At 24.9% G+C, this 26,643-nt stretch overlaps 1 protein-coding gene across 1 annotated transcript; it reads right to left on the bottom strand.

Annotated features, from left to right (window-relative positions):
* Positions 1–8,527: 8,527 nt before the first annotated feature.
* Positions 8,528–14,278, bottom strand: LOC145833606 (galanin receptor type 1-like). The gene is made up of 6 exons (XM_082940760.1): positions 14,083–14,278; positions 11,996–12,197; positions 10,095–10,224; positions 9,674–9,779; positions 9,333–9,499; positions 8,528–8,962 (listed from the first exon to the last, which is right to left on the bottom strand). The coding sequence occupies exons 1-6, from the start codon at positions 14,276–14,278 to the stop codon at positions 8,528–8,530; spliced, it is 1,236 nt and encodes a 411-aa protein (XP_082796886.1).
* Between the last annotated feature and the right edge of the window lie 12,365 nt (positions 14,279–26,643).

The raw sequence follows: 26,643 nt of genomic DNA, 5'->3' as shown, positions 1-26,643 counted from the left end.
AATTAAATGTCTAATATTTTTTAAAAAAATTTAAAAGTTTAATCTTTAAGTTTTTCGGAAATTAATACTTGATTGTTTATTTTTTTTAATAAATTTAAAATTTACAGTTTTATTTTCATACCAAATGTTATAATATTATTAAGTCTCTTTCATAGAAAATGTGTTTAGCAGTGATCTACCGTATCCAAAAAGTTAGTACCTGGCCGGGTCCGAAGCCGTACTTTTTTTGAAATCATTATCCGGCTGTATCCTGATCCAGGTTTTATCATAGATTTTGATCCGTGCTGATCCTATAATTTTTATAACAATCTCTCTACTTATATCTAACACAAGTTTAAAAACTATCCTGAAATAGACCTCAAACTTTTTTTTTTCTTAATCTTAAAATGAAAAATATTTTGTCCAACTTCTAAAACTTTTCCGTAAAGCTACTCTAAAATACACCTAAGACCTACGTTTTTAACCTTATATGTAGCTTAGGAGTATCTAGTATAAGTTTTTAAGTCCATAAATATATATTTTTATTTTTTATCGCAAAAATATAAAACGAACATTGTTTATTCGTTGACCTACCAAATCTACAACGATAAGATTCGGCCGGATCACGATATTTTTTCAAACTAATAGTCGGCCAGATCTATATCCGATAAGTTTTTAAAATAAGTATCCGGCGCCAGATCTGAACAAGAACAAAAATAAGGTATTTTAGACCCCGGGTAGGTGTTAATAAAAGTAGGTGTTTAGTATGGAGGAGTGTCATTTTTACACGGGTTTTATTTTTTTTAAAGAAAATTAAGTTATTTTTCAAAATAAATGAACAAAATGTTACACTTGAGTAGATTGAGTAATTATTGGTAAAAATAAAAAGCAATAATCATAAAGTCAAACTAAACTTTATGAATAAAATTTGTAGTCAAAAATAAAATTAAATGAAAATTAAATACTTATGCACAAACCAGGAGGTAAATTAAAAATTAAAATCCATTCTCACTAAGTTTTATTTTTGAATACAGTAGATTTAATTTTATTTTAACATAAGGTTATTTCGAAAATCCTTTTAATATGTTTAAAATTGTATTATGAATAATATGTTACTAACTAACTTTGTTAAATTACAAGTGTACCAATAACAAATAAAATTTGGAACGTATATTAACTTAATAATAAAACTAAAATGGCTTCAAAAAATTGAAAAACATAAATCTATTTAAGTTTCACAAAAGTCAACCGTGCAAAAGTGACCACTTGTGTAAGTTAATTCCCAGCATATTTGACCCATTCCCTATAAAGCACTGTTTTTTTTTATTACCATAGTATAGGGGTGGGCAACGTACGGCCTGCAGAGTAAAAATGGCCGGCCCCCGACCGTTTTTTAAACTTTCATGGGATCCGGCCCGCAAATGAAAATGACCGGTCCGCGAGCAAATTTATAGGCCCGCAAAGGGTCAATATTACAAAATCAAAATTTTTACCAAACAAAGCTGTAAGAATTTGACTTTAACAACATGCTAATTTATTACTTTATAAATTAATGTGTAGTAATAAATACACTATTTTGTCCTAATGTTTTGTGTTGTTCTAACTTAGTTGGTATAGTTTTTTGTAAAATTACCCCAGACAAAGTTTTTTTTTAAGTACGATATCTTACATACGTACCTTTGTCAATTATAATTTCAAGTCTTTTTATAGAAATTATTTAAACATCTGACATGTCTAAATCTACATCTTAAGTTGTCAGACTTAAGAAAGTTTTTTGAATTTGAAAGATTTAGAAAAGTGATCATCTGTATCCATAAATTTATATTCTGACCGGATCCGAAACTTTTATTTACATTAGAATCCGACCGGATCTGTATCTCGACTTAAAATTAGTTTCCAGTCGGATTCGGATCTAAAAAGTCATTATTCGGCTTAATCCGGATACTGGATCCGGTAAATCACTAATTCGAAATTCTCCGGCCCGCAAAAGATTAAATCTTTCTGGATCCAGCCCGTTGATTGAAAATCGTTGCCCACCCCTACCATAGTACTTAGAGTTAAAAATAGTCCGAATTGTATTTGATTACAGTTATATGACAATTCGAATTCTTCACTTCTTTATTGAATATTAACTCTATAAAGGTTAATTTTGTATATTACTATGGTAACTTCATTTATAAGACTTACAAGAACATTTTTTAAATTTTGATTATTTATCATTGACTAAATCAAAACATTTTAAAGCATAAAGAAAAATAACACTACCAATCTTTAAAAAAATAACTATAGCAGTATTAAATATTTAAATTTTATTTTTATAAAACAACGTACTAAAATTGTAAAACAGTTCTTAGAAAATTATTATGAAATTTGTTTTATGGGCCATTTCTTGATTTTATGTATAATTTATCACTTTTTGTAAGTTTTCTTTAATTTCCAGCTTTTTTTTTTCTTCAAAACAATCAAGAAGTGCCACCATAAAAACTTCTTCAAATCTTCTTAAACTGTGCGCACTAAGTTTTTGTGATAACTGACCATTAAAAAAAATCTCTAGCTTAAATTGCTAAGGTTGAGTTTTTGGGTCCTATACAGTTTATATTGAGGTAGTTTTGAGAAAATTGAATTTCGTTAAGGTAAAATTTTCTACAAATTACCTAAAATTTTGCACAGCGTTTTTTGTGGTAAATGCCATATGTAAAATCAAAAATTCTACTAAAAACTCAAAGATTGCCGTATTTTTAAGCACCCTAACCTACATTATAAGAAGTTATAAAATTTGAGTTTAATTATAAATGTTATAAGTATACAAGACTCCCTGTATTTTAAAACTAGACCTTACTCTTTCCTTACATAGAATGCCTTTTTTCTTCATTGCTATATTTAAAATACTTTCTGTTAAAACAAAATCTCACAAACTCAGTACTTTTTATACAATTATATAACTATTCAAAAACAATATTATTTATTTTTAAATTGTTTAATAAAAAATGAATAATGGCCTAAACTTATGTAATAAAAAGTATATAATATAATTCCTAATAAATTTTATCACTTATAACAAGGTTTTATTACTTAGAGCATAGTAATTAAATCGATAAACAAAAAAATATACAGGTTTTTTATTTGTTTCATATTGCTGTAAATACAATGTTTTATGGTATATATAAGAATTCATTGAAACAGTTAAGGCCGAAACACAACAAAACTATTTGCAACCCGATGTTTAAAACAATATGACTCACAATAAAATAAAAATCACATTAATTGTTCAATTGTGTAACGAATGGAAAAAACTAAATTAAATTGAATAAAAAGTAATGAAACATTTAATAACTAATCAAACTTGACGCAAACAACTATATAACGACTTGTTTACAATCAAACTGTAAAACGCCATTATAAAAACATTGTTTTAATAAAATTAAAAAAGAAATAGACTACTGATTATTCTATATACGAACTACTTTTTCTTAATTAACTTAAAAAATTTGTTGTTCAAAGCTCATATGATTGAATAATAATCTAGTGTTTGAAGAATTAACAACAATTACTAAAAAATAATATACTTATAGAGTATTTTAAAAAATTTATACATAGTAAATATGTTATGTAGCAATGAAAACTGTTGTTTTTTTGTTCCTATCCATATATTTAAGATTTTTCTTAGACAGGGTTTAATTATTTTTTTATGATAAGTAAAAGATTTCAACAACAAAATAGTTAAAGCTGAATGTAGGTTTTATCAACACAGGTTATGGAGCAATCAAGCATGCTTTTATATATATATATATATATTATAATTGATTTTTATATCGTGAAACAACCGTTAGCTTAAATTTTGCACTGAGTATTTCGAAATTTTGATCATATATAAAATATGTTGATGTGCTTGTTTTGAAATTAGAAAAATTATCACAATATTTTGTTTGTGCATTCTTCTTAATGCTGTAGGTTCTGCTGTTAATCAAAACATTTTTATAGTGTTTTTGTAATAAAAAAATAACTTGAAATTTTGACAGAAACAAAACTTTCATTTTTGATGATTTAATTTAGTTAATTTTTGGCCTAAAATTTATACCTAATATTTAAACAGTTCTCTATCTTTATTACACTAAAACATGTTTCTGTGTGTTAACAACTTAACAAACTTCAACGGAGCTCTGTATAAAAACAAATACTTTTAGGAGAGAATAGAAGCTGAAATAGGTAAATATATAAATATACAAAAATATACTATAGATTATTGTAGATTAATGGTAAAAAATAGATATAATACATAATGTCAAATCCGATTTTTATAAAACTATACTATATTTGTAACAATTAAGTTAAAACTAGATAAAGTTTTATTTAAGTTATCTAATTATTTTATCTGATCTAGACTTAACAATAACAAATACTATACAGTTTTATAATAGTTATTATTATATATTACAGTGAACTTGTATGGCTAGGATCTTTATTAGCAAACACTAAAATTTATATATATAAAAATTATACCTAAAATTTAACCTTAAAGCACAGTTATAAGATAGTATAAATTGAATAGATTGATAAAAATTATGTGCTTAAATGTTTTTTATAGTTTATTTCGACATATAAAAAAAGGAACAAAATACCACTCATTTTTCTAAAGTAATTTATAAACTTTGAAAAAAGATTGTTTATGAAAGTATAAGAAATATTTTATTTAATTTATAGTAAAAATTTGTCTTTCAACATGTCAAAAATAATTTATGGTTAGCAGTTCATTTTTATTAAGAAGTTTAAAAACTCAAACAAGACAAACAACACATAAACAACAAGATAAATAAAAATATGGACATCTAAATATTTTTTTGATATTTTTTTAAATTAATATTGTGCACTTCATAAACAAACTTTAGATAACAAACAATTTTTGAATATCAAAAAAAGCTGAATATATGTCAATAAAATTAATTAGCCAAAATATCAAACGATCAATTTTATTCCATCCTCGTTTTTATAAATCGAAATACTTAAGGTTGATAATATTTTACAACAACAGAGTGAGTTTATAAAAGTATTAATAATTAAAAATCTTCACTTTTACAAAAATAAACTTTTAAGTATTAAACTTTAACCTATGTTAGCGAAGACAGCTTGTGAAAACAAAATATATCGATAATTTGCTGCTTCGTTAGTTAAATGAAACTTATAATAAACCTTGAAAAACTTTATTTTGATAACAAACTTATCAATACTTTTAGTTTCATTCGTTTAAAAGATTAAATTCAAAAAATAAGTTTTAATTTTAATTGATAGATTTCACGTGTAATAAGCAGACAGATTTTAAGTTTTTTAGTCTTTTTGTTGAGCTGACAATAATTTTTTTTATGAATTTTTTTTTTTAATTGTAGAACTTTTTTTTGAGCTAGTATCAAATAATATATTTACTGCTTGATTTAGTAAAATCTTATAAAAAACATTAATGATGTAACTAAATACATATCATACTTTTAATTGCCAAACTTAACATAAATTAAATTCTCTTAATATAAAGGTTGTGAGACTGTTTCTTCTCAAAAGAGATATAAGTATAAGTTTTTTCAAGTTTGTGTGAAAGTTTATACAATTACATTTACTGTCATCAGTTTGTTTCTATTTTTTTAGATTAAGAATCAATTTATATTATGTAACGTGATTTACGTAAACAGTCATTTAACTTCTACGGAAACTAAATGCTTATCAACTAAATTAACTTAAACTTCTAATTTATGTTAGTTATATTTTGCCGTTCCTTTTACTTCAATATAATTGATTATTGATCGCACTTTTAACAGTATTTTTCAAAAGTTATTTGTTATCTTTGAATAAAATCAACACTAATTAAGCATTTTGATTACGCAAGCTCAACTTAAAATTTTCAAAGTTAAAGTTAATTAGCAAGTCAAAGTGTATTGTTCCCACGAGTCGTATTACATAAATGAAACGACTTGGAAGGAAAGCTTCTGAATTTCAGCTATTTTAATTCAAAATTTGTAATATCTGCGACAAAATATTTTTTTTAACGTAGCCAAAGTGTTTTGAAACGTTTTGAGCTGAAACAAGTAAATTTTCAATGTGCATTTACGTAAGTTTCAGTAGTTTACGAAATATTTTTGTTGGATTGGCTTATTTTTAGCTGATTCAACTTTCAGTCAATTTTTTTGTTATTGTAGAACTAAAGGCCAAAATAAATATAACATCGTATGAAACAAAGTTTAACAATTTTTTTTTGCTAAAATAATAATGATAGTAAAACTCAAAGTATTTTCTAACATCTAATTTTTATTTATCCGTACTAAAGTTAGTCAAAAAAATTACAAAAAGAATTGATAATAAAAAGTATTTTTAGAATACTCAAAATTAGGGTATAAAATATGTAACATTAATCACTTAAGAAACAAGTTTATTCGAGTTAGTAAATCACTTTTACCAATAATTTACTAAAAGTTAATATCTTGGTGGCCTCGATGACCGAAGGTCTTTTTATAAATTTTGACCATAATCAATTTAACCAAAATTTTTTAGTTTTGATTTCATCATTAAGTACAATAAACTAATTCTAGTACAATCACCGTATTTTTTACTAGGAATTTCGTATAAATAGCTATTCGAATATAAATTTGTTTTAGAAGTGTTTTTAACTACAGCTTTAGATATATCAAATGGTACTTGTTATACAAGCGTTTTTACTTAAAGTATTTATAAGATTTATATTTAAGGTAAAAGAACAAAATTTGTATTTTATGCACATAAAAAATTTTAAAGTAAAAATATAAATTTAATGCTTTTTCAAAGTTTGAAATAACTAAAATTTACTAAAGTTTTTATAAAATGATTCAAAGTTTTAGATTAATTATACTTCTAGTACTATTATTTCCTACCACAGTGACTAAAATTTTAAAAATGATTAGCTATTAAAACTTATTAAACTTTTATAAATCATTAAAGTAATGAAACATTTTATTATCGTAATATTTTCAATAAGTACTATTAAATGCTAACTTGAAAAGAATTGAATTATATTTCGTAGATTTGTTATTTTCATACCATAAACTTAGATAACATGAAAAATTTTAAGAGCAGACATCAACATAAATAATTTTAAATTTTACACATACACTATAAAATTTAGTCAAAAATCACAAACTTTACAAGTGTACTACAGCAACATTATTTGTTATAAATTTGTTTATTTTACTTTTTTTGAGTATATTTTAAACGAAAAAAATTCTTTTCAGTAGTTTTTTAATGAAAAATTGAAATCAAAACATTTTTGTTTAATGCCTACGATCGAAGCAAAAAATTTATGAACGTAATACTTGCTTTCAATATTTAAATAAAACTTCTATTTTGTTTTTCAAATTTTAAACAATTAATTAAGATTGGTAAGTTTTTTTGTTAAATTAGGAACGCTAAATTGAAAACTTATTAAAACTAGTAACAGTAGAGTTATTTCATTACACAAAAATTAAAAAAACAGTATTTATAAAACGTTTAACTTTTTTAAGAAAAGCTTAACCGAAAGTTATGAATAATATTTTCGTAGTGCAAACATTTGAAGTAAACAAACAGTGAAATAATGTTTTATTAAAAGGCAGTGAATTTTTATATGAAACTTTATTTATCTTTTATAAACAACCTGTTCAAACTACTCACTTTGTACAAAATAATGCGTTAAGATAATGTTAAATCTCGTTTTTTAGTTAGTAAAATTAACTATAGAGTGTATTGATAAATTGCAACTGAAATTATTTGCAGAAGCAACTCATAAATTGACAGTAAACTCAAGTTCATTGACTGGTTATGTAACAAGTATTGTGGTATAAATTTATAAGAAGGTTAAGTAAATGAAAACAAACATTAGCTGGAAAAAAAAAAAGAAAATTTGAGTTTCAAGTTTTTCTTATACTACGAGTAAAAAAAAACTTTTATGCTTTTCTTATTGTTCTTTTAGTTTTGTGTATAATAACTAGATAAACCTTTTTTAAAAGAAAAACAACTAGTTGTTAATTTTAATCATTAATAGATGTTAATATTAATGATTTATTTAATTTTATTAGGTAGTAAAAAAAATCAGGAAAAATATACACTTTTAAAATCGATAAAGCTACTATATTTTAAAATAGAAACTTATGCACTGATAAAAAAAACTTTTTAAATAAATTATTAAAAGCAATAAAAAAAACCTTATAATTTAGAATAAATTATTTTATCTTGTAACCAACTTTAAAGAGACTTTTATTTTTAGCCTTTTATTAAAACGTTTTCAGTTTAGTAATAAAAAATAGGGTTGAATTAACAAACATGGCACAACAGTCTTAATCTGGGAAAAAAAAAACTTTTATATACTGTACTACATGTTAAATATTACTGATCGAAATAAACTTTTTTTTTGAAAACTTTATTGCACAACACTTAAGAAAACAACCAAATTTAAAATTTATTAACATTATAAATTCTCTAAACTAAAAAAAATGTTTCAATAACATTGCGTTAACCAGCATTACAATTTTTAAATAATCTGTACACGCAAAAAACTTCAAAGCCTCGGCGAGGTCTTGTGCGTCACCGCCGTGTCCATTCTCGAGTCGGGGAAAACCCCCAAATAATTACTGTTGCGCCTGGGGTCGACAAACAGCAAGTTTGGGGTAATCCCCGGCGACGTGACGTTGGTTGCGCACTGATCCGTGAAGCAAGCGACGTCCTTTGTCGCCCTTTTCAAGCTGAAGACGCCATGCATGAAGCGCTTGGAAGTTTTGCACGCGGGGATTCCTGCCGCCTTGCGGAAGTCGCCGCGGAATTTGTTGGCTGAAAAGGCGTAGACGAGGGGATTCACTGCGGAGTTGGAGGAGGCGAGGAGGGTTGAGGAGGTCTGCATGACGAAATGGGGCGCGCCACCCAGCATCTGCGGTGAATAAATGGCGGCAATTTTCACTACGTGGTACATCAGCCAGTCCACTATGAACACCGCTATCTGGTGGATGAATATTTGTTGTTTGAAATATAAATTTTAAATTAATTTATAATAAAATAAAACAACAATAAAAGGTTAAGTTTAAAATTTAGTTAAGGCGAAGTAAAATATTTATTCAAAAGCAATCTTATTCTTTTAAAAAATTACAACAAATTGAAAATATTTGAAATAAATGAATGATCTAGTTTTAGACTAAGAACAAAAATCCAAGGATAAATATTTTAGTTCATATGATAGAAAAGGAATGTAAAAAATTGAAAACTTTAAAGCTATCGTTTATTTTGAAATTTTCTTTACCGTTATAATTTTACTTTCAATGTATATAAAACAAATAAAACAAGCCTAAAAACAGCTTGTAAAGTGCACTTACAAGAATACAGACGATTCTTGTTACTTTATTCAACGTGGATCCGGAATGTCTGCCGACTGAGGAATTCTGGTGTTTCAAATAAAGTTTCCTGATGACTGCCATGTAACACATCAGAATTATCAGTACTGGAACCAAGTACGCGTACACTGCGTTTGCTATCTTTAATCCTGTCAATATTATACTCTCGTTATTCATACGCAAATCAGTTAATAATTAAGGCGTTTTAATAACTGGCTATGTTATCATTAGTTTAAGCTAAAGAATTTTCAATCATTTTAAGTTACACTGAGTGTGTTATAGAATATTAAGTGCTACTAAAAACATCAAAAATACAAACTAACCATGGTTCCAATTATCTTCAGACTCAAAACAGAAACTTTCATCTAATTTAAAAACCATCGAAAAATTTGTTTTGTTCAGTTGTGTTTTTAATTCAGTAGCCGTGAACTGTTGAAAAGTTTTGTGCATTATTACTGTTGATACTTAATTTTTTTAGATTTTATGTACCTTACGGCTGGTACGTTTCGTCTAAAGAGTGCAAAACAAGTTAACAAATTTATTTATTACATTGTTTTACTAAGCTACCTGAAAGGTTTTGTTAAAGCAACCACTAGAATTAAGTTTAAGCGTAAAGTTATGTTAAGAACTATACCATCAAATTTGCAACAATACTATGAACAAATTTTGAACATTAAATTAAGCTTTTGAAGTTTCTAAGTACAACAAATAAACCACGAACAAAGACTGAGTTGTTGAACTAACATATGTCTTTGTGAAAATAGCGGGAACTGCAAAGCTTATTGAAATAAACCATATAATCGCGACGCCAATGTACCCGTTTCTTTTCGTTCTGTACTTTTTTTGCTTGAGGGCGTGCACAATCGCAAAGTACCTTTAATTAAAAAAAAACATTAGAAAAAATGATAAACATCTATTCGAATATACACTAAAATTTAAAATGTTTTTAAAATTGCAAAATCGCAAAGTACCTTTGATTAAAAAAGGAAAAAAAAATAGAAAAATAGCAAACACCTATTATAATATACATTACAACATAAAAAAATTTACAGAATTTTTGTTTACACGATACAGTCTTCTAAAAGGAAATGGTTATGGTATTGTTGTGCAAAGGGAATTCAGGAAAGCCTAAAACAAAACTTAACAATGACTAAAGATTTTAAGTTTATATTCTTAATATAAAAATAAATTTAAAAAATAAACTGAAGATATGATGTAACATAAAACATGTTTTACTAAGTTTTTTTTTCACTATTTACAAAAAAAAAAACAAAGAAAAGAAGTAGAGATGATATTGAAAGTTCAGATAAACACTTATCAAACATACAGTTTTTTTTCAAATAAACAATTACAAGATTGTATGAAAAGACATATTTGGTCTGTTATAAAGAGAATGTTTGTTTTAGAAAGTGCAAAATTATAGTACGCTCTTTAATCTAGATAAAGTGGGAAAGTTTACTGTGAAATGTTGGCAGATGTTTCTATAATGCAACTTGATTTTAAATAAGATTATTCCCTGCACAGAACAAAAGCTAAATGAAAGTGCGTCAACGTTTTAAATTGTTGTTTTATTTTTAGATCATTGACGAGCATTGTTGTCACATGCATGTTTCATAATACTATTTGTACAATTTAAATCCTTAGTTATTTTTGGCAACAATGCTATTTAGCCATATGGTAAGAAAACTCATAAAGTTGCAACAATCACTCTTTTCAGATTTGTAATAAATTTGTATTTGTAAGCAAAAACTAGATACAAACTAGTTTCTTTAAGGGTTTTGCTTGTTTTAAATGATGATTTAACTCGGTAAAAACTTTGGTATTCAAGTATTAAGGTAATAAGTAAAGATTAATGTTTGGGGAAAATCTTATTTTTAAGCTATCAAAACAAATATCTGAAAATCTTCTTAAGACCCAACTTTTATTAAACTAGTTAAGAAATATAAAAATAAACAGAAAGTTTAAAACTTTAGTTTATAAACCAAGTTGTATTTTTATCTAAGTAAAAATAGTTGAAAATTTTTCAACACAAACAATTTTAAATAAGTAAACTAATGGAATATGTAGATTTTTAGAACTAATTTAATATAAATAGTGTTTGTAAATACAAATAAGCTTTTGCGTACGATTGGTACAAATTTCACTATCAAGTACGCATTAAACTTAATATTAACCTGTACTAAAAATTGACGAAAACCAATTAAGAGTAACAAAACTAATTAATTGTGTTGCAGAAAGTACTAATTTAAAACACGTTAACTATTTGTGTTTATCAGTCCAGAAAAACATTTTTACTTAGACATTCAATTCTAATTAAAAAAAAATTAATGTTACCACTTCAACAAATTAAAACCATCAAAGTTAACTATTTGAACGGTTACAATCATTAAAATCTAGATGTTGTAATTACTTTATTTCTTAAGTTTTAGATTTTTATGCATTTGTTTTTAAGAAAACACTTTTCAAACTTTAGAACAATTAGACCTAAGATAGGTTGCTTATAACTGTCTTGTTCTGAAAACAATCTCAGCTGTGGCTATACACTAGTAGCCACAATGGCTATTCAAACTAATAACTTCAATATCAAATAACATTTTAACACATTTTACCATCAAACCATTAAACAAACAACCTTTAAAACAAACCTGTCGATGGCCAATGCGAGAATGGTCCATGCGGACGCGTACATGGTGCAGGTCTCGCAGAAGACGTGGAAGTGGCACATGAACCTGCCCAGCGCCCACCTGTCCACCAAACAAACCACCAACTGGACGGGAACGTAGAAGAGGAGGAAGAAGACGTCGGCACAAGCCAGGTTCAGCAAAAACATTCGCGTGGTGTTCAGACCTGCAGGAAATATATAAGTGAGAATTGAAAACTTGTTTAAGTTGCCTGGAGGTGAAAAATTAAAAGTTATTGCCATACAGCAAACTCATTTTCATAATCAACGACTTAGCATAAGTTTTAAAAATTATTGCTCCCTTTATCAAATTGCAGAAAGTAAAAATTCATGAAAAAATATAAAAACGAATAATGAAACGAATAATAATAAAAACAAATAAAACGAAAAATAAGAGATTTTGAAAATCATCTGTGTGCTGTTTAGCCCTGAGAAAAATAAATTCAGAAAAAAATAATTAACAGTTGGTTGAAGTTGTCTTAAGGTGAAACCAAAGCGTAAATGCTCTACAGTGTATTTACAAAAAAATGATGACAACTTCTCGTGTGGTAAGGGTGCGACGACTTATGTTAACTATCTATGACACTTAACATGACAGTCCTTACTTAATTCTTATTTATTAGCAGCAAGTAAAATTTAATTGATTTTTCTTCAGACTTACGTACGTAGAACATAAACAAAAAAATATTGCTGTACAACTGCAAACAAACTGTTTTATACAACTATTAGAAACATTTAAGCAAGTTATAAACTTAACAAGTATACTTTAAAATGACTCATTTTGCATAAAAAAAAACAGTATCTGGTACATTTGAAATTCATAAACAAATTCATATATAAAAAAAATTATTGTTTTCTATTACAACTTAAATGACTTTTTTACAGATTAAACATGGGTTAGCTTATTTTTATGATTTTTATATGACAATTTATTTGAAAGTTTCCTCTTATTCAAATATATTATTAGCAAGCAATGATTTGTAAATATTCGCTGAACAAAATATAATAAAAAACGTGATAGTTCACATGCATCAGTTTAAAACTTTAATTTGCGATCACATCACAACATTATGCTTTGTTTCTATTGATGTATTTAGTAGTTTTTAAGTTATTCAGAAAACATGTGTGCATTTATAGCAAAAGTTTTACAGTTTAAAACTAGTATTAACGTCTATGTTTCAGAGTAATGTCAAGTTGAACGGGTTGTAGTCTAAATAAAAAAAGCTTTTATTGCTTGTTTATAACAGTCTAAAAATTTATAAAACCGTTTATTGAAACTACCCATTTGACTTTTAAAATTGTGCAGAAAGAACAAATTTATAATTGAGCTTTGGTTGCATTTATTGTTCATCTGTCAGATTTATGTAAACTCAATACTATTAATTTAGTTTAAAAATCCGTTAGTTGCTTTTCATAGAACATCTTTGAAAATCCGCGAAAAATTGTCCAAGGTTTTTGTAATAAAGCGATTGTACACACGAAGCACAAATTGTACACAAAGTATAAATAATTTTAGCTTCAATTTACATTTTCTGTACACTATAGACTTTAAGTAAATTCTAAACAAAACTAAACTGAGTTTTCTATATTTAAATAGCTTGTATAGCAAAACAATCAGCAAGTTTTTAGTTCATAAATAGTTATAAGTTTCTCTTATGTAAACATTTTACATAAATACTCTAAACAAAAAACTACGACTACGTACAAACAAACTATATTTTTTTAGTTACGTTTTCAGAAAGATTTATTTAATAAACTCATACAAGTTCTACAATACAAGTTTTTGTTTAAAATAATCTTCTATTTTAACTTTAGTTCTATATAAAACTATATGTTTATTTTATAATTTTCCATGTATAACTTTTTGACAGACTATAAAGTGCAAACAAAAAATATATGTACATACTATATTAGCTATCAATTGAAAAACGTTTTTTAGTAAACATTTTACTTTTATCTGTATTTTACTTTTTTAATACTTTTTTTATAAATTTTATTATGTATACATTTATAACATATAAAACTACATGTCGATTATCAAGTACAAATCACCTTGTGGTTTAGGATAATACACGTGGATAATTGTGAATATAACCAGAAAGTTAAAGAAACCCGCCATGAATATTACTGCGTACGAAATCGACAAGAACAAATTGACCGACCACATTACGTCATCTTGTGACATAACGTCTTGTGACGTCATAGATACATTTTTCATCGCTAATTCTTCGATCTGAGTCGAGTTCATATTACTTAGATGATTTAATAAATCTATGATTTTTTTTTTTTACTTATGTCTATTTTTATTGTTTTTTAAAAATTGTTATTTTTGAACTGATAAATTACTTTTTAAATTTTCAACATATAAAAACAATTTTGTTTACCTGACTATTGTTAACTGACCATTATTTTGGATTATTAATTTGCACAAAATGTTTAACAGTTTAAACAATTTAGACTTGAAGTATTTTATAAAGTATAGATTAATATCTTTAGTTCTTTTTAAAAACAATTCTGCTAAATATTTACTGGTAAAAACAGTTTAAACTGACAATTAAAACAAAAAAACTGCTCAAAACTAACCTATTTTTTTAAACAATATTTTATTCACATGGTTGAGTTAAATTACTAAAGTATTTAAGAGGTTTTAAAATTAAAGTGTTTTTAAATGCAAGTTTTCACAAAAAAAAGATAATCAAAAAAATCTGTTTTGTTCTATTTATTATATATTATTTGGTTTTATCATAACTTTATCATAAGCTTTGGTTTTTTTCAAATGTAAATAAAAGTTCCCTCCTTTCAAAGAAAACAGTTAAACGAATTTAGAATTGTTTTAAATTTGACGATTCTATTTGGAGTTATTTCTAGTAAAAAAAACTTATCATAAAAAAGTTTAATATAAGTTACATAAACAACTTTTGGTCTAATTTTTTTATTATAATGAGTTTTTATTCAAATAAAGCAAAATCTTTAAAAAATCTTAAAGTCTACCCAAGTATAGTATTTCTAAAATAAAAAAAGTTACAAACAATATACAAATTTATTAGTTTGATATAAACTACTTTAGCTAATAAAGAACCTATCATAACAATAATAAGCAACACAAAAATATCTAAAAATTAAAAAGCTCACTTTTTCATTAGGAACTATATTTTAAAATATTTAAAAACCATAAGCTTAAAAAACCTGTAGGTATTTTATAACAAATAAAACCTAACGCGTTTTTCAGAAACATAAACTTATTTACCAAGTTTTATGTTGACTTATTTCATATTTTTCGTCTTATCTCTTGAGTAAACATAAGCTGTTTACAATTGTTTGAAAATTTACTACAAATTTTTAGTAAAATCGCTTATAAACTTGTTTTTCATTGCTTGTATAAATACAAGTTTGAAAATTTCAAGTTTGAATAAAAATTATGTAAAAAGTCGTTTGAGCATATCTTTTTTAACGAGCTAGTTTTTGTTCTTGACTGGGAAAACTTAAATACTTTTTTGAGTCTTTTTACACTCTTTAAACACTGTGATGCAAAACATCAAATGGTATCATAATATAAATTGGCGTGAATGTTTGAATATAAATAATAACTCTTTTATTTGCTTTAAAAGTGGCATATGTTTTTATTGTAGTTTTTTTAAATGATATGATAGAAAACAAACAACTTTCAGTTCTTGTAAAAACTGAAGAAAAACTTATTAATTTTTACTTTTACCGTAAGTCTTTGTCTTATTTTTTTTTAAATAAAATACTTTAGCCAGTAGAAAAATTTTTAAAAATAAGTACAAGTAAATAAACTACTCTGTTCATGGCGTTATACCCCTTACACTAGGACTCATCAAAAATAAGTGATAAATGGTTGTAGGCTCTCGGACACTACCGTCGCTAATAAAATTTCTTTGTTTTTAAATATACAAAACAGTGATTGGACAAAACACTATTTTTTAAATTTATTTTTATACAACTTATTTTTCTTCAAAAACTATTGTTCTTGCATAAAATTTTCTGCCAAAGGTTTTTGATAAACTTCCAAAGTTAAAAAATCATAAGTTTCAATCATCTCAACACTTCATATTTTTCTCATTAATCTTGCCTCATTTATATTTTTCGTGTTTCCTTCAAACAAACACGTTGTCGCTTCTGCACAAAATTCTAATGCGCGTTTGCCGCATTTGCGAGTCGATAGTAAATTCGAATCTCGAATATTTGATTTATACGTGCGAGTACACGCTTTTTCTCTTTTTCGCTCAAAGAGCACCGCTGATTCTTTGCAAAAAAAAAAGCTTATTCCATTTAAGTTTATTTTCTTTTTCAATAGAGCTTGAATACTAGGTTTGAGAAATTAACGTTAACAATAATTTACGAGCAAAATATAGAACTAGTGGAATACGAACAACATTTCATAGGACTTTTGTGAAAATATTTTTCAGATAATTTCTTCAACGACAAAAAATGAAGCTGAAATATTCTTTCGAAAGTTTTCTATTTTGTTTACATACTAATAGGAGAAATCACAGTATTGATTCTGCATCATAATATTGACAAAGTTTAAATTTTTGCATTTAATATACGAGGATGTGCTTTATTTATAAAATTTACAATAAAAATCAATAGTTTAAAATCTCTTATATACAGAGTTCATATTAAATTACTTTGTATAAAGGGTTTAAACTTGAGTACTTGACGTTTAGCAAAAATTAAAACGGATTAAACTTATGACGTTTTTGAAACTTTTAAAAATTCGATCTGTTATACGTATAACTAAATTTCTCATTAGGTTTAACGTTTTGAAAATAATATAAAGAAGTGATATTTAAAGCTTTAGAGGAAATAAAAAACAAAAACTGGATCAGCTTGTTACTAATTTGCACTGGTGTCACGCTAAGCATTTTTAAATTAAACATTAGGTTTAGTTACAGTTTAACACAGGGTAAAATTGAAAATTTGTCTGTACAATCTACATGTAAAATAAAAATACCCGTATGAGTTTAAATGCTCGTAAAACTTTTTATTTTGTTAAATTGATTCTTTTTACTTAATTTTTTGGAACATATTCTACTATGGATTATTTTTGCTAGCCTTATTCTCCCGCTAGGTTTTTGGAAGATGTTTGAATATTTTGATTATTTTTATCTTTTTTCTTATTAAGCAAAACTGAAATTTCATACTTCTTGAATTTCTAACTTAAAATAGTAATTGATTTTGAAACAGTGTTCACTTTTGTAGAGGTTAAACATAATGGATATGTGATATTGATGTAGAACAAAAACTGATTAATAAAATAAAACAAAAATTTTATAACTTCTTGCTGCTTCTATAAATTATAAGGTATAACACATATAATTATTTATCAATATAACAGTTTTGAAGGTAAAAAGCTTATTTAAATTACAATACAAGTGCGAATAACCTATTTTATTTATTTCCAGGTTTAAGTGCCAATGAAATAAAGTATTAAATAGAATAGCTAATTCGCACTTGTATTGTTATCTAAGGTATACCATAAATAAATTTAATAAAACTCTACTCAACTATTAAACTAAAAGTTTAAGCTTATAGAATTTAGAACTTTAAATAATTTATTTTTTGATATTCAAAATTTTAAATTTAATTATTTAACTAAAAATCTATAAGTCATTGCTTAACTATTCAATTAAAAAAAAACTATCACTTATTTTTTTAAAAACTATTGAAACTAACTTTGACAATTAATATTAAGTTATATGTTTTGATTTTAACAAAATAAATACGAAGACTTCAACTTCTAAATAAGAACTAATATAGTTTATTCCTTCAAGACATTAATTATCAAGCTGAGCTTTGGTCAAAGACCTTGTCACTCCATGGTTGTTAAATGTATCTTTCTAAATTTTATATAAGTACTGACGAGGTCTTTGAATTTAGAAAACTAAATTACTATTATGCTTTAAACTTTTATTATGCTTTGCGACAAACACTTTTTGCAAACTCTAAAACTTTCTCAAACTGAACTTATAAAACTAATATCAGTAAAAACTTTTTAGCTGCTGAATTTCAGACAACCAGTTTTTAGTTAGCCTGCAAGCTACATGAAATGCAAGAGAAGAAAAACACGAAATCAAGAGAGTCAAATCAGATAGCAACGAAGCTGCTTTTTTGAACTTAGAAGCAACAATAAACAACCGCGGCAAAAGAAGCAGCATTGTAGTTTTCGTGAAACAAAACGGTTTTTCTTCGTTTTACCAATTCTTTTTGCTGACAGCTACGAAAACTTTCTGTCGAATTTCACTGTTTTTATCAGCGGTAATCAGTTTAAGTTTTTCGAACAAAGTCTGCAATTATTTTTTAAATTTATAAATAAGTGTTTTAAAATACATAAGTTTGATAAAAACTGCACTTAATGACCTTTCTACTTAGAATTATAATATAGTACATAAAAATAACTTTTAATTTTTTAAGTGTTAACGATTTAAAAAAAAATTATTTGTATATGGCCTAAATTAAGTTATACTATTAGCTAAAAAATTAATTATATTATGTTTAATAAGAAGTATAGTTTTTGTTTTACTTGCTCTTTAAGATTATAACAAAACACGTTTGAAAAGTGTTTTGTAAAACAAAACCTAAAACTTAAAACAAAAATGTTTACTTTTTTTTTCAATACAAAATAGAATAAAACTTTATGTGAAATAGGTGTAAATATTTTTTATCGTTAACATAAAGAATATTAGTAAAACAATTGTACTAATTTTTAAATAAAATCAAAGTTGGAAACAAACTTAATTTTTTCAGTTATGAAGTTTTAGTTTTACTGGTTTTGTTAACTTAAACTTATATGTTTATAGTTTTATTATTTTATTTCTTTAAATTAAGAAGATTCTAATCACAATATCCTTTGAAAGTTTAAACTAAATTGTTTCTTGGTTTCAATGCAAAGTAGTAATAACATTTGTACTATTTTAAGAAAAGTAATGTACCTTTTTGCTGAAATAAATTAAAAAAACACTTTAACGTGCCATCTACTTTTACCATAAATTGCAATACTTTACTAAAAACATTATTTAAATTATAAAATAAAAAGCACTATTTAAAGTCTGATCGATTGAAAATACAAAAAAAAAATTGTCTTCTGATTTTTTATACCATTTATCATTGATACTTACAGAAGTGCTTGTTATTTTAGAAAAATTAAATAAGGCTTCTACATACTTCTAATTTAAATGCTTACGATTTATGTCTAAAAAATCTATATTAGTTTTAATTTATAAAAGTTTATTTATCAAAAATTAATATTTTGTTTATATTTAATACTTTGCTGATAAAATGATTTTAGAAGCATTTCTACTTAATTTTTTAAGAATATTTTCGTATTTTAATCGGTAATGTATTTTGAAATGTTTACTGAAAGATATTAAAAACCAGAAATTTTAAAACTAAATTAAATGGGTATGAGTTTTTAAGCTTATCACTTAAAGCTGTTTATTCGATGTAAAATGTAAGCGTAAACAGAAAACTGTATACTTTCTATCCTTAAAACTTGTCACAAAGCATTCTTATAAACATTTATATAAAGTAAATTTCAAATACATTAACATTTATCGTGCTTTAGTTTCTAGAAAATTTAAGAATATATATTTTATTTGTACACTTTAAAAGTCTTTAGCTTGACTAAATTAAAGTGCTTATACTCTAATGTGAGCAAGAGTTTTAAGAAATTAATCAGTTACAAAACGTAATCTAGTGCTTCTAAAGCTTCACTATATTATGGCAGATCTACAGGTAAAATAAAATTATACATTTTATCGTAATATCTGCCATACATAAGGTAGTCAAACTTTAGTCGCAATAATGCAAAGTTTTGTAACAGAATGTTTTTTTAATACTTTATTTATTATATTACTATTTGTTGAATTTTATGGTTATTTTTAATCAAATTATTTAAAAAGCAATAGTCATAGTATGAGTAATCAACAATTTTAGTACATAAATTTTAAAATGAACAAAACTTTACTTTAGTGTTTGTAAAACACAGAAGATAGTCAAAAGTGACGAGTAATTATTTTAAGGTATGCATTTAAAACTAACCTAAAATATTTATATTTTTACTTTATATAGTTTTTCAGTAATTATGAAATTTTGATTATAAAATATAAATAATTTTGGTTTACGTATAGTATTAATTTATAAAATTCTATAAAGAAGTTTACAAATAAAGCTACGTAAGAACGAATTTTCTAACTACTCGACTACTTTTTAGTTAAATAAAATATACTACATTATACTTAAAGTAGTTTCTGAAGTCTTTACTACCTAAAAAACAAAAAAAGTTCTATGAAGCGTTCCTTAAACAAAATATGAAATTATTTTATTTATTTATTTTTTGTGTACGATAACAAATAACAAAGTAAATGATAATACTTTAGCTCATATAAGTTTAAATAAAATTATATTTAACAAAATAGTAAACAAAAAATAACAGTTTACATAAACGTATTGATTCGTTACGAAAGATCTTTATAAATGAATACAGTATCAATTGGATAAAGAGTATTTCAAATAAAATTAGTATATATTTTTCTTTAATTTTATGAAAAAATTTATTTTTAAAAAAATTAACCTTTGTAAATTCTATTAAATTTAAAAACATTTTAAAAATAATTAAAAACCAGTTACCTAATTAAACTTATAAGAATAGCTTTTTCAATGTTACGAATAATTGTCAACATAAGTAGTGATATTTTATGTTAGTGTTAAATTTTATTTAAATTAAGTAAAATTTGATTTCATTTTAACTTCATAGAGTAATTACAAAGAACAAGATTTGTAGAAAATGTAATGGCCTAGTTAAAATGGTTAGATTTAGGATAAATTACTTATTAAATTATATAACTTAGTTTTTTTTTGAATGATCTAGTAAATTTGATTGACTTATTTTAAAAATTACTCACTGCTAAACAACAATCCAAGTTTGTTATTTATATTTTACTCTTTACTACAATTTTTTGATAAGTATATGAAATTATTAACGTTAAAAATATGTAAGTAACTTTTTATATATTGATTTTCAACTTAACCAATGCTGTTGTAGAAAATTGAATAAAGTATACCAAGATTAACTATTATAAAAAACAAATAAGTTTAGACTTTTAAAAAAAGCGAAACAGAAAAAAAAAAAAGCTCAATGTTTCACGAACAGAAGAAAGCAAAATTACTAAAAATCAATCAACATTCTTTTGTTAGTTAGTTTAATTTAATTAAGGAAAAATATGGCAATAAATACAAGTTTAAATATACCTATAAAATTTTTTATTATTTTCTTTAGCTGTCTATAGCAACAGAAGAACATTAATAAATGTTTGTAAACCTTTGCAAGATAAGACTAATGTTATTTGTAAAAAAAATTGTTTTTTTTTTCCTGACGTTTTTCTTAAAGCTTTTGTTTTTTTATGTGTTTTTTAAACATTTAAAGTGAAAACAACTATTTAACGTAAAATAGACTAAATGTTCTGTTTAATCAAGTTATTTCAGATCCGTCATCTTATTAAGAAACCAAATAGTTAAAAGAGAAGTTTAAAAAATCAGTACCTGATATACGTATTTAACTATCTCACATTACTTCAAAATAAAATAGTTTTTGTTCTGAATTAAATTATAAAAATAACAATGGTAATTTTCAATTATTAGTAACGCTAATTTTTTTTAAGTTTTTTAACTATCACATGTTTTAACATTTAGACCAGGGTTTCCTAAACTTTTTTTCAAATGACCCCTTTAAATAAACTAGAAGAGCTATGACCCCCTTCAACAATATTACTCAACTTATCATTAAAAACACCTAATAGTGTAAGTTTCAAAACTACCAATAAAAACCCTTAAGATCTTTTTTTGCTCTTCATCATCAACTTCAGAAGATCTAATGTAAGTTTCAAATTAAGACCTCGTGGCTCCCCTGTGGCTCCTTTACTGCTCATGTCTAGTACTCTTGTAGTACATATCTTTAGGTAATATTTACTGAAAATGCATTTAATTTTGTTCATTAAACTTAAAAATTTTTTGTAAAACCTTTTTGTCTTTATTTTTTTTCAATAACAATTTTTGTTTTTATTTTATTTGTGTTAGGAAAAAAATATTTCTTTGAAATATTACAAATATTTTTTTAAATAAGAAAAAAAGTTTAACTCAGGTAATAAAATAAGAATTACATGCTTTATAAAACATATTAGGAAACATTTTAAGTAATAATTATAGATAACTAACATAGCATATTTCTTAAATAAATAACTGTTACTCGTAATAAAGCAAATTTGTAATTCATTATTATTTGTAAACAGATTTGGAAGAAATTGTTTAGAAATTGAAAATAAAAAATTTATATATTTAAAACTAGGAAAAATGTTTGGGTTTAACTTATTTTAGACACTTAAAGTAATATTACTAATTCGTTAACATTTATATCAAACAAGTAGAAAGCTTTAGTTAAATCAGTACTTTTGCATTTCCGAAAAAAAATAAGTACTAAGTAGTAAGTACCACTGTAAAGTGATAACTGCTAAAATTAAAATTAAAACTGTTTTTAAGTATCTAATTGTATTAAAAATAGTAAAGAAAAACTATAACACAAAACTAAAAAAGATAAATTCATACTTCCTAAACACCTTTTTAGGCTTTTAATTATTATTATTATTGTAAGTTTATTGTCATACGAAGGACCCAGGCATCAAAACCTAGGCTACTTATATAGAAAGACATACAACAAAAAGACAAAAATAAACCAAAATTGTAAATTAAAAATGAAAAAAAAACTGAGTTTAATTAATTAAAGTTTAAAATTAATATAAAAACACAAAAATTATAACACAAAATTTATAATTCCGGTGCTTCCGAAAAGAGAACAACAATATCCTACTCCAACTTCACCCGAACAAATGGTTTCACTCCAAAACTGGTTTCACTTTCATTCGAACAACTGGCTTCACATTATTTGAACAACTGGTTCAGCCTTCATTTGAGTAACTTGTTTAACTTTTATCCATACAACTTGTTTCACTTTTATTCGTATAACTAGAACCGCTTTTATCTGAACAACGTGTTTCACTTTTGTTAGGAGAGCCTGCTTCATATTTACTTTCAAATCTTTAATACTCAGATAACTCAGCGTTTGTTGGACTTTCGTAGTAGCTGATAAATGTTAAGAACACTGACTATAAACAAAACTTAAAAACTCAAGGCCCCAATCACTTTATCAGGCCAATTAACTATGTATTAAGGAACAGGTTTTGTTATACACACTATTTTAATTTAGATAACATTGTTAGTTTTCTTTAATATCTTTAATTTAAATTAAATTTTGGTTAGTTTTTTAAAGTCTTAATTAATGATAAATTTCATTAACTTTTAAGTTGTACAGTTATACACGTATTTGATTTTCTGTATGTAAAGAGTTATGGTTTCTAAGGGATGGTGCGCATTAAATTTTTACTGTCTTTAACGTTTAAGACTAACTTGTAATAAAGTATTTTAAAATTTTTTATTTAGTCGTAAATACTCCTAGCAAACATACAAATATAAACTAGTGTTTAACAGTATGTTATTTTTTTACCTCAGTAATAAGAAAAATGTATTACAAGAAAATAGTATGCTTTACTATTTATTTAAAACAAAAAGTTTTTAGTTGTTGTTACTTCAGTGACAAATAACAAACTATTTTGTTTAAAGTTAATAACGGTTTTAATAGATTTTGGTTTGTAACATGTTTTATTTACGTTATAAAAAAATTAATTTAAAACCAGTTATGAATGAAGTAAACATGTTTTTTCTTCTTACTGTTGTTAAAGCTAAGGAGATAAATTGTTTTAACTATTTCTTTTTAAACACTATTATCACCTGATCTTAAATAAAAAATTAACTTATAAGCTAATTTTTATATAATTTAGCTTAATTTCTAACTTGTTTTTGAGATATAGCGGTTTGTAAAAATAAATCAAATACAACCGTATATATTAAAAGTTTTTTGTTTTAAGAGTTTTGAGAAACTATAAAAATTGCTTTATGGTCTTTTTTATATTTTTTTAATTGAAGACATAAAGTTTTAGGAAGTCTTTTTTATCTTATTTAGAAATATATTTTTAACTTTAAGCTTAAAACACCAAATAGAATTTAACAGTTGCTAAAAAGTAAATGAAAGACTAGAACTAGTTTTAGAAGTTAGAAAAAAAAGACTAGTTTTTTTTCTTTTTACCTAAAGCTTTCTTTATTGAAACTATGAACCATTTCAATAAAAAAAAAAAAAATATAGAACAAACAGCAGCGCTTATTATTTATGCAACAATTTTTTAAGTGTTCATAAAAAACCATTTGTTTAAAAGTTCCAAAATTACAACCGACTTCTTTTTATGAGTATTAATAAACCAAAATTTGTTTCCAACAAAATTATTTTTTTTTTCAAGCAGGAAGATTAAGTTTAACCAGAGAACATTAAAAGTATACATATCTTTTATATTTTCAACCTACTTAAGTAAATATTAAAAAACAAAACAAAGATAAGATAAAACTTATAAAGTTTATTTTTACAAAACATAACAAGACGGCATTCTTTCTAAAAAGCTATTTATAATATCAAGCAAAATATGCTTGCTAAGTTATTTTTTGAAAACTTGACTAAACTATTAATTATATTTATAAAAACAAATTTAAAACGGCATTAAACAAAAGTTAAAAGTACAAAAAACAATATTTAAAGCAAAAAACGCTTTTCTGAGCAGATTCTTTTGCAGTAGACATGAACGCTCATTAGTAATTTTCCTTTTTCTTATTGTGCAATTCAAACTGTTCTTTTATTGTCATTTTTTCGTAAGTATCTGCATCAATAGAAGCTAACCTTTCAAAACAGTAATGTATAGATAATAGTTATACAACAAATTTTTATGTTTACAATAAAGTAATTAAAGTTATTAAATCAAACATTCTAAAATCATTTTTTTGTTAGTTGATATCACTACAAGGTAAATAAGCTAAACGGATATTTTATATTAAGATTTAGTTGTTTTCTACTCTTAAATTTTTACCTACTCCAAAAAACAGTGTTATAAATGTTAGCATAGAATAAAGCAAACAAACCTTTTAAAACATTCAACTTCCTTATCATCATCAGGCAGTTGATTGCGAGTTGTTGGATCCATATAGTCGTCAGATGGCTCAAAAATCTCCATTGTTTCATCAAAAGATTCGTTCTTCCATGTGAGCTCGAGCCTATTGAGTATTTCTTTTTTCAATTCTTCATTTGTTGATATGCTGTCTCTGTACTGCTTGTTCTGAATCCAAAAATTTGTTTTATTATTTTAAATACGATAATGTTTTTATAAAGAAAATTCATAACACTATACATACTAAAAGTACCATTAGTGATTAATCATTATATTCAAATTTCGTTTGAATAATACGAATTAGATTTATCCAGGCTTCTTAAATAAACAATATACTTTTGTTTTACAGGTTTGAAAAAAAAGGAAAAATAAAACAGTCCATTTAAAAAAATTAATAAAACATAATTACCTCTTTATCTTTCAACCAAACATCAAATTCGGTTGAGTTTTCGTTGGCAACTTCTCCACCATCGTCTACCTTGTCAACAAATTCGTCACTATCAATTTGTTCACAGATAAAACTTGCATCATCGTTTTCCGCTTCAACAATTAAATCGTTCTGATTAACAAAAAAGCAGTGAAAATTGCGACGTTTAAAAGTTTTTGGTTTTAACATTATACATACTCATTTAAGTTTATAATAAACTACACATTTCAATAGAGATTTATATCAATGGACGTATAAAATATGTTAGACTATTAATATTTAATTGTTGATGAACTTTAATTGCTAATAAACCTTTTTAATGAATTTTTGTTAAATTTGTTTGTAGAAATAAAAAAATATTTTAAGTATTAAACCTTGTTTAATTCTTTTTTGTTTTTCTTTTTTTTTTCCTTTTCTTCAATATTTTTATTGTCTGCGTTTATAAACCTTACAGCCACGTCTATATTTCCGTTACCTTCGTGTAAATTATCAGTTTAATGACCAAAAATTATAAAAAACGAAAATATTCTAAAACATATCGGGGAGTATTGCTGTATTTAGCAAAATTTGCTTAGCATAGCTTATTTAATCTAGTAATAAAAAAATAAGTCATAAGTTGCTTTTTTACTTTAATTTTTTTATAAATAAAATTTTTTTTTATTCTCGGAATTTTATATATTAAGCTTTAACTAACTTGGTAATTTTTAAGCTTTACTTTTGCTTTACGTTTTAGAATAGAATATTATCAAATACCTAATGAATCATAACATTCAAGTCCAACTAGCAGTTCTCGAAGATTGTTTATTGCGTCATGTTCTATGTCACTGCCTCTAGTGAGCCTTTCAGAACGCTTTTTTAAAGCTTTTTTTAATTTTTCAGCTAATCCTTTGTGTTCAACAACCAGTTTTTTGAACACTTTAAAACTAAGTGTTTTGATATAATCAACATGATTATTTCCTGAAATCAAAACACCTAAAAGATGGAAACACGCTGCAAAGTTATCGTTTGACTTTCTATAATTTAATCAACTCTCGGCCAGTTCTTGTAGTATATCTTTCTTCCTTTTAG

The sequence above is a fragment of the Thalia democratica genome, chromosome 4 (genome assembly GCF_965202585.1).
Source record: "Thalia democratica chromosome 4, ktThaDemo2.hap1.1, whole genome shotgun sequence".
In the NCBI taxonomy this organism is placed as follows: domain Eukaryota; kingdom Metazoa; phylum Chordata; class Thaliacea; order Salpida; family Salpidae; genus Thalia; species Thalia democratica.
The sequence above is the reverse complement of the archived record's forward strand: the minus strand, read 5'-3'. Positions and strand labels throughout refer to the sequence as shown.

Excerpts from the sequence above, each read along its gene's own strand:
- LOC145833606 (XM_082940760.1), bottom strand. The coding sequence starts at position 14,278 with ATGAACTCGACTCAGATCGAAGAATTAGCGATGAAAAATGTATCTATG. Across the intron at positions 12,198-14,082 it reads GTATTATCCTAAACCACAAG|GTCTGAACACCACGCGAATG; the intron begins GTGATTTGTACT and ends TATTTCCTGCAG. Across the intron at positions 9,780-10,094 it reads CTATTTTCACAAAGACATAT|TTCACGGCTACTGAATTAAA; the intron begins GTTAGTTCAACA and ends ACTTTTCAACAG.